The sequence below is a fragment of the Plecotus auritus genome (assembly GCF_963455305.1).
Source record: "Plecotus auritus genome assembly, chromosome: 6".
Lineage (NCBI taxonomy): Eukaryota > Metazoa > Chordata > Mammalia > Chiroptera > Vespertilionidae > Plecotus > Plecotus auritus.
Window position 1 is genome coordinate 107,899,024 of NC_137773.1, and position 9,788 is coordinate 107,908,811.

The 9,788-nt window shown below is 41.2% G+C and overlaps 1 protein-coding gene across 1 annotated transcript; it reads left to right on the plus strand.

Moving 5' to 3' along the window:
- Window positions 1-7,943: 7,943 nt before the first annotated feature.
- On the plus strand, window positions 7,944-8,888 carry OR2W3 (olfactory receptor family 2 subfamily W member 3; the record flags this gene model as incomplete). Its single annotated transcript, XM_080676583.1, has 1 exon — window positions 7,944-8,888. One exon carries the CDS (start codon window positions 7,944-7,946, stop codon window positions 8,886-8,888), a length of 945 nt encoding a protein of 314 aa, XP_080532709.1.
- Between the last annotated feature and the right edge of the window lie 900 nt (window positions 8,889-9,788).

Sequence of the window (9,788 nt, forward strand, 5' to 3'; positions counted from 1 at the left end):
AAAAGAAATATCTATAAAACAACAACAAAAACTTTGTGCATCTCCTAGTATGACTGTTCTTCTTCCCTTCCCAGTTCCTGAAAGGTCTCTAATGTTCTCTTTGTAATTCTGATTCATTACCAGTAAAATCCTCTAAATCCACATCAATTTCCTGATTGTCCTTCTACTTTCTCCTCCATCTTTTCTCCTGAATGCCAGACTTCTCTACTTAACTCTCCACTTGTCATCAAAATACACATGTTAAAGTCAACATACTTAAAACTGTACCCCAACTCTTTGCCTAGTGAACACACACACACACACACACACACACACACACACACACACACAGGCTTCTCCATCTAAGTGGATGACAACTACATTCTACATTCTTTCATATGCTCAGGTCAGAAATCTGGGGATTCTGCTCTTGATTTCACTGGCCCACATTCAGTTCATCAGCAAATGCTGTCAGCTTTCCCTTCACAGCTTCACCAGAGCTCTGCCAGCCCTACCTCTGCCGTCTGCATCCATGGCCTGAACTCCCCCTCCCTTGGGGTTGCTGCATCAGTTTCCTAACATTATAATCCTGGCTGTATTCTGGCCATTCTCACATCTATTCTTAATGCTGCAGCTTGGCTCATCCTTTTAGTGCCCACAAAGCCCCCTCATTCAACTCAGAAAGAAAGCTAACATATTTACAGCGAACCCTCAGGCCCCATAGGCTGTGAATGCAGTTTCTTCTCTGATTCTGTCTCCCTCCTCTTACATCCCCTTTTCATCCTGCTGCGTATAATCTGGCCTCCCTTGCTGGTCACATTCCACCATCAGGCCTTTCTCCCAGCTGTGCCTTTTACCTGCAATTCCCTTTTCCCTGATGTATTCCATTTAACCCTTAAATCCTGCTCCAACTCAGATCCTCAGTGGGGACCACACAGCCCTTATCCATTCTGGGCCCACCCTCCCAGTGCCCTTCACCAATAATATATTGGAATATATTCCAATAATATATTGGAAAATAACATTTTTTCCAATATATTATTTATCAACTTCCAATGTGTTATGTTGCTGTCTTATTTATTAGTTCATTTTTGTTCTGTTGCTTTGCCTTTTTTTTTTTTTTTTGGTAGAATGTAAGCACTCTGTGGGAGGGGTCTTTGTCTGTTGACAGCAATAGGTTCAACATTGCCTAAGCACCTCAAACACTGGTTTGTCTGTGGTATCATTTACTGCATACTTACTGAACAAATAAATGATTGTCTTGCTGGGGTTGCAGAATTAAATAATGGAGCTGAAAGTGTTTTGTGGGAAATATAGTATACTAAAGTGATATTATTATTATTTATAACTAATCACTGGCCAATAAAGTTTAATGCCAAGTGCTAAATGAGTAAAATCAATTTTTATGTGTAGAGGAAATTTGAAAAGAAGACCGAGTTTGCAGAGGTGATGGAATCTAGTGATAGGCATGGTCCTACGGAGCCTCCTGTAGCTTTAATTCCTGTGACAACACAATGAAACCTGGAAATCACGCTTTGCCTCATACATATGACACATGACACCTCTCTTATACTTGCTAGAATTATGGGTAACATTTTATAAAATTCTATGGACTAAAACCTTTTTTAAAAAATTGAGTTATGCTCCATGTGTCCCTCTTCACCTGAATGGCACAATAGTGCCAACTCCTCTCCCCACAGGGTGCCTTGGGTCTGCTCTCCTTGTCTTCACGTCCTACTATTGTGCATCCCTCTGTTATTATGCATTGGCCTTTTTTCTAGCCCACATTATTATAAAGAATAACTAAATTAATAAAGAATGATTAAAAAGTCACCCCCTAACAGTAGATTCTAGTTTCTATGTCTACAGTTTATCAGAAACTGGATGATTTATTTAAATAACTAATTTGATCATTTACCCACCTTCACCCCACAATGGGGCGACTATTTGGTCAAGTGATTTAACTAAATTGCTAATTATTCTAGCATGTGGGAAGGCCCTAAAATGATGAAAACGGGGAGGGTGGTGATATGTGGAGCTGGTGGAAGCAGGAAGTAAAATAGCTTTATTAGCCAGTAGAAGGAACTGAGCAAATTTAGAGTAGTAATTCAAACTCTTCAGTCCCAAAGGGCAGAGAAATGGGGACACTGGGATTTATTAAACCCATCTGCTCTCCTAGCACCGACCCTACGTTCACATTTCTGGGGAGCAGCTCTTCCATTGTACGAGGAAGAGGGCAGGAGAGAGGAGGGCTGCACATGCTACACTGTAGAGAGTGCCTGGGAAGGCACACGGGCATTTCTTTTCTTTTTTTTTTTTTTTAATATATTTTATTGATTTTTTACAGAGAGGAAGGGAGAGGGATAGAGAGTTAGAAACATCGATGAGAGAGAAACATCGATCAGCTGCCTCCTGCACACCTCCTACTGGGGATGTGCCCGCAACCAAGGTACATGCCCTTGACCAGAATCGAACCTGGGACCCTTGAGTCCGCAGGCCGACGCTCTATCCCCTGAGCCAAACCGGTTAGGGCACACAAGCATTTCTTTAATTATCGTCAGCTGAACCCAGTGGCATCGGCAAAACCACACCCTGGAAACTCGCTTTGCCAAAAGACACGAGTGTTGTCAATTTGACCTTCAGTCCAGGTGCTAGGGGGTAGGTTTTGTTATTTAAATCCAGCCAAGCACCAGGAATGAATACGACTGGGGCCCACCCAAGAATGCACATAATCTCCTTTGTCTTGACTTTTAGTAAAACTTCCTGTTTTTCTCGCTGTATAAAATAAACACGCTGTATGGGCTCAGAGTCACCTGTCCCTGTCCATGTCAGAGGACAGTGGCCCCACCTGACCCCAGCTTTTTCCTTCTATCTCTGTGTCTGTCTCTTTCTTTCATTTTCTCAATCCCCAGCTGCCCCTACTCAGGAACTGGACTGCTCTCTAGCCGCGCTGGATGCGGAAAAGAGAGAAATATTTACACTACACATCTACAGTTCTACACACTCTCTTGCATGGAGCAGTCTCTTCACACCCTGAGTCTGTGCCTGTATCTACTCAAAAGAACCCAAATTATTATTTTGACATATTCCTTCGTCAGTTTGTTGCAGAAGACCAAAGAAAACCAAAGACGCTTCTAAGGAAAAGGAGGGACACTGTTTAATATACCGGCGGACTCAGGGAACAGCCTTCCAAATCTGAGTGAAGGAACACGCATGGGGCCCTCCTTATATCTCCCTCCCCGTGATCTTTGTCTTACAAACATGGATTATGCTTCCGGTCCTTTTCGTGGGCCTTGCAAGAAGGCCCCCAGGTGTTGGGGGTCTCCAGGCCATGTCTGATGGTCTGGCCTGGCGCCGGCATTAATAACCCTCCCTCAGGGGCAGTGCACTGTTCACAGTAACAGGTTCTGCAAGACCAGTATCTGGGAAGGAGAGAGGGACTTATTATAGGTTATCAGGAATGTACACTGAGCTTGCTGGCTTGGATTCAGATCACTAGCCCCAAATATCAGGGTTACATTGGAATTAGTCCTTTTTAGCCTTCTCATGTTGACTCAAAAAAGTATGATTTTGCTCTGATGTTGCCTGGCTGACTGCTAGGACTCAATTATTATTCATTTATTTACTTTATTATTATTTAAATTTTCAGCCTTGTGATATCATAGTTGCCTCTGTAAGAGCATTAAAACACGGTCATAACCCTGGTGGGTCTGGCTCAGTGGATGGAGCATCGGCCTACAGACTGAAAGGTCCTGGGTTCAATTTCTGTCAAGGGTATATGCACAGGTTGCGGGCTCAATCCCCAGTGTGGGGCGTGCAGGAGGCAGCCAATCAATGATTCTCTCTCATCGTTGATGTTTCTATCTCTTTCTCCCTCTCCCTTCCTCTCTGAAATCAATAAAAAAAAATATTAAAAAAATAAAACACAGTCATATGTACACAATATAATAAATCAGGGGTTTATGATATTTTCTCCACTTCTCCCTAGTCAGTTTTTGAAACTGAAGGGATTAAGCAAAACAAAACAAACCGTCATAGACACAGACAACAGCATGGTGATTACCAGAGGGGAAAGGGAGTGGGGGGAGGTAGAAAGGGTAAAAGGGGGGATACATGGTGAGGGAAGGAGACTTGACTTGGGGTGGTGAACACACAGTACAATATAGAGATGATGCATTATAGAATTGTGCACCTGAAACCTACATAATTTTATTAATCAATTTCACCCAGTAAATTTAATATAAAAAGAAATAAAGTAAATAGAGATAAAAAAGTTTGAACTGACATATGATGACATCTTCCTTTCAAATCCCAAAATAAAACTAAATAAGTAAATAAAATAAAATAGTTCACCCTGTTAGTTCCTTAAATTAGTAATAATATTAATCAATGTACCCATAAAATGTTTTTCCACTATCTAGGACAATGGGTTATTTATTTTTTATACATAAAATTCTTAGTAAAAAATGTCAAAACACTTCTTTATTTTTAATAGATCTAAAGAGGAAAAAAACACACACCGTGATCCTGTTCCAGGTAGAATGGGACCAATTATGCCTCAATTGATTTTTAGACATATAATAATTCTTGGGAGCAGGGGAAGGGAACAAATGGCCCAGCAGTATTTACATAAAAAGTATATAGAATAACAGTGGCGTGAGTCCCAACTTTGCTCTCATGAAGTAATAAATCCTTAATATATCAAGGGACATATTCTCATGGTCCTCATTTTCTGCCTGGAGCCTATGGGATTTGTTGTGATGCATGCCCGTGTTACACCTCAGTGGATGTACTAATGAGCCCTATGGGTTCAGAAGTTTCCCTGGAGCGTGGGGCTGTGGATGACCCCAGATCACCGTCAGGGTCTCTCTCCATTCTTTTTTCAGGAAAGCAGCATCATTGCCATACACCTGCACAAACATCATGGTCCATTGCATTTGCAGAGTCATGGGCTGCAGCCAGGAGAGGTGCCTTTAGTTTCTCCACATGTGCAGTTACACCTGGTAGAGCATCTGCCTGAACCCAGGAGAGGAGACATCCTGTACATGGAGGTCCTCCAGCTAGATCTGCACCTTCCGACTTCTGACTTTTAATGGAACTGGTAGCACAGAAGTAAAAATTGTGAGTAGATTTCTGGATTGAGGAACTCAATTTATAAATTGCACTTCTCTGTTGGTTTGTTAAATTAAAAAGCCACATAGATAAACTATCAACTGTAAAAAGGAAGGATTTCTTACCCTTTACAACAGCATGGATGGACCTGGGGAATATCATGCTGAATGAAATAAGCCAGCCAGAGAAAGACAAACATCACATGATCTCACTTATTTGTGGAATCTAATGAACATAATAAACTGACCAACGAAATAGGTCCAGAGGATACATGGAACAAACCTCGGGGTGGTAAAGGGGATGGGAAGAGATTTACCAAAGAATTTAAACAATGGGCACAAACAATAGTGTGGTGAAAGCCTGGAGTGGGGCAGGAGCTGGGAGGAGGGGGCGAATGGGGAGAAAAATTGGGGGACATCTGTAATACTGTCAACAATTTAAAAAGCCATATAGAATGCCTCAAAGGAATAGAAAATGAGGAACACATCCTTTGCTATTGGAAAATGTATGGATTATGACAGATACACCTAGACACAACTCTATACACAAACACATAACATCACAACTTATGTTACTTAATTAAAACAAATCAAATTTACTAGTGCAAAGTGATTTTTAAAAGATGAGATATAAAAGTGCTGAAGAGACAAAGTATGAAAGAACACAAAATGAAAGTTATTATTTTTTTACGTTGGGACTGGAGTTTGTTTTGTTAAGAAAGACAGGTTTGTCAAGTGCATGTGAGGAAATGAGACCTGAGATGTGAGTTTCATTTTTTTTTAAAGGAAGAACATTGAAAAGGTTATTATCAGCAGTGTGTGTGATGGAGAGGTGTCACTCTTAGCTAGAAAGATGCAGAACATGGTCCTGCTCTGAAAAACATGCTCCTGTTTCCTGCCATCTATCATTGTAGCCACACATTTTGGGAGTTTAAACTCTTCAGTCTTCAATATTAAAAAATCTTTCATTAGTTATTTTTATTTTGTTTCATTATTTTCTTGCCAATTCCTTGAAAATATTATTAAAAAGGTAGCCATTCAATTGTCATGTTGAATTTCTCTAGTATTTTTATTATTCTTTATATTTTTAGTGGTGTTTCTTATAGCATAGATTTATTAAAAATAGGAAAATTTAGCTGTATTTTGCTTTATTGCTTTTGAGAATTGCAATTTGCCTAGTGAGACCTATCTAAATTCAAGATGATCAGGAAACAACTTTTGTACTTTCTTACAATAGTTACATTTAATTTTTAAATATTTGATTTGTTAATTGTTTTGGTCAAAGCAGTGAATGAGTGAGTCACACTCCCCAACTCCAAGTGCCCCCACTTACCATGGTTTATTATATTTCCAAAGTATGTTTGAATATATGTTAAATGTAGAACTTCTCTGCCTAGTCACATGGGCTTCGTTTCCCATTTCCTGTGTATATGACACATAAGCTTTATGCAACATACTTTCATATTTACCAACTTTTAAATTAAAAAATATCAAAACATATCTATAAAATAAATAAGGTAGCTTGATGATTACCATTTTAGATGAGAAAACTGTAAAAGGTAAAGAGCTTTCTGTGATCTCCTAATTGTATCTTGTTGACTAAGGGACTGTAGCAGGGGGGTTGGGGCTGTAGCTTAAGACGTGTTAAATGGATTCCTCTATGTTGTCTGTAAGACTGGTGCTCTAGGTCTTCATACATGCTTTGTTTGAATGTGATAAACTCTTAGCATTGCAATTTGATAGAGGTTTCTGCACATGTATGTAAATTATTGCATTAAAGTTGCATTACCTGTTGTGGTCTTATTTTCCTCAACCAGCTTATACTGCTTTGGAAGAAAAATATATATATACTCAATTTCTTAAAAATCAGACCCAATTCAGAAGGAGATGTTAATTTTATGTGTATGTTGCTTTAGTAATATTCAGTTATCTCATATATTATTTATTTATTTATTTGGGTACTTTTAAATTACCTCAAGAATAATGGTCAAATGAATGAGATGTGTCCTTGAGTTAAAGAACAAATAAAATATTCTTCATATAATGGATATTTTCTACATACTATTAATTCATTATTGTGGGATTCCATTTTGGGCGTTTGAGGTTTTAGCAGGAGCTCAGGAAATTGTGTTTTAAGAAAAATCAGTGGCTGAGCCATGGCAGGACTAGCTTCTGTCGTTAAAATGACAAGCGGTGCCAGCAGCGCAGGACGAAGACTCTGAGCCCAATTTCCTTGGTTCAAATCAGCACTGCCTTTTCTAGAATATGATCATTTGCTTAAAATACATCTGCCTCAGTTTCCTTTTCTGTAAATGTGGGATAATAAGACTGTCAACTCCATATCACTCCTGTTGGAGTTAAATGAGTAAATAACTGCCGTGACCTGCACAGTTGGGTTCAGGATCTGAAGGAGGGGCTGATGCACAAATGAGAACATTAGACAAGAAATATGAATTATTAAGGGGTAGGGGCCAGGTGGTGTCTCTTTCATGAAGAGCACACTGACCTCTGGCCAGTCTGCTTTTTATTTACTTGAATACACATTTGCCCTTTAGCAATGCAGACAGGCATATCAAAGGTAAAGTTTGGTAAACAGTAAAAGGATTATCAGGTTAGGGAATTGCCTTGAGCCACCACTATCTCAATAGGAACAATCGGTGTTTAGCCTCAGTCCTGCTAATGCCCAAGGTCCATCACCTTCTGAGTTCCTTGGTGCACTGACAATGTTGGCAAGCAGTGGCTCCCTGCAAATAACTGTAAAAAGCATAGAGGATCCCTGGTTCATAGTAAGTGCTGCCTTATATTGTCTGTGACCATTATTAGTATTGCTATTCTTCTTCAGGTGCAGTAGAGATGGATGGGACCAATGATAGTGCCCAGGGAAATTTCATCCTTTTGGGATTTTCTGACCACCCCCATTTGGAGAAGATCCTCTTTGTGGTCATCTTGATTGCATATCTCCTGACCATTGTGGGCAACACCACCATTATTCTGGTGTCCCGGCTGGACTCCCACCTCCACACCCCCATGTACTTCTTCCTCACCCACCTCTCCTTCCTGGACCTCAGTTTCACCACCAGCTCCATCCCCCAGCTACTCTATAATCTCAGTGGGCATGACAAGACCATCAGCTACATAGGCTGTGCCATCCAGCTATTTCTCTTCCTGGGTCTGGGTGGTGTAGAGTGTTTGCTCCTGGCCGTCATGGCATATGACCGGTTTGTTGCAGTCTGCAATCCCCTGCACTACATGGTGATTATGAAACCTCGCCTCTGCATGGGCTTAGTGTCGCTGGCCTGGGGCTGTGGTGTGGCCAACTCCCTGGCCATGTCCCCAGTCACCCTGCACTTACCACGCTGTGGGCACCACAGTGTGGACCACTTCTTGTGTGAGATGCCTGCTCTGATCCGGATGGCCTGTGTCAATACAGCTGTGATTGAGGGCACTGTCTTTGTTCTGGCAGTGGGCATTGTGCTGTCACCCCTGGTGTTTATCCTGGTCTCCTATGGCTACATCGTAAGGGCTGTGTTACGAATACAGTCAGCATCCGGGAGGCAAAAGGCCTTCAACACCTGTGGCTCCCATCTCACAGTGGTCTCACTGTTCTATGGAAACATCATCTACATGTACATGCAGCCGGGGCACAACTCTTCCCAGAACCAGGGAAAGTTCCTCACCCTCCTCTACAACATTGTCACCCCGCTCCTGAACCCCCTGATCTACACCCTTCGAAACAGAGAGGTGAAGGGGGCACTGAGGAGGCTGCTGCTAGGTGACAGAGAGGTGGACAAGGAGTAAGGGTGAGTAGGAGAGGTGGGTATCTCCAGCCTGACCATCAACTCCTTCAGAAGCCAGGGGTGGCATTTGGGACCATTCAGTTAGACCTGGTCTGGACCTGTACTTCCCAATGTGTATGTCTTTTCCTGGACTTCCGTAAGCTGTTTCCATTCCAACATTATATGTTTTCATGTGTAACTGCACAACACATATCATTCAAAAAATCCCTCTACATGAAATTAATAGTTATGAAGATGAGTTTCCACAGATTCTACCAGCCTTCCAAGTAGAAAACTGCCTTTCTTAACCAGTTTTGCTATTGTTGCTGTTTGTTTTTTTGTTTGTTAATTGTTCAGCAGCTTTCTGTGTATTTTAGTCAAAACAATCACAATTTGATTTACTTTCTTAACTGACAGCCATCAAATGCGGGAATTCAGCAATTTGGGTATTCTCTTTTTCCCAAATTCACATTCAAAGTCTTTCATAGAATCAAGATTCCTTTCTACCATTTCTCCCCAAATGTTGATGTTTTCCCCTGCCGGAAGCCAATTCCAGCATGTCAGCAGGGCTGAATCATCTGGAAATAGCTGAGGGCATTTCCCCAAACCTGAAAAGGAAGCATAAATGATTGCTTGCTGCCAGACAGCTAAGGGCATTTCAATCTACATGTTATTGCCTCCTACTGGCCAAACACTTGAACAGCCGAAGGCAATTCCTTCAATCTGACAATGGATTCTGTGTACTAAACCCTACCCTTTGATATGTATATCTACCTTGCCTTAGGACAATTTGTGTTAATAAAAAGCGAAGGGTCCTGAGACAAGGGAGAACTTGGTTTCTTTAGACAAGCTCCTCTGGCCCCCCAAATGCCTTCCAAAATTATGTTTCGTCTCTGGACTCTTGATTAATTTACACACAGCA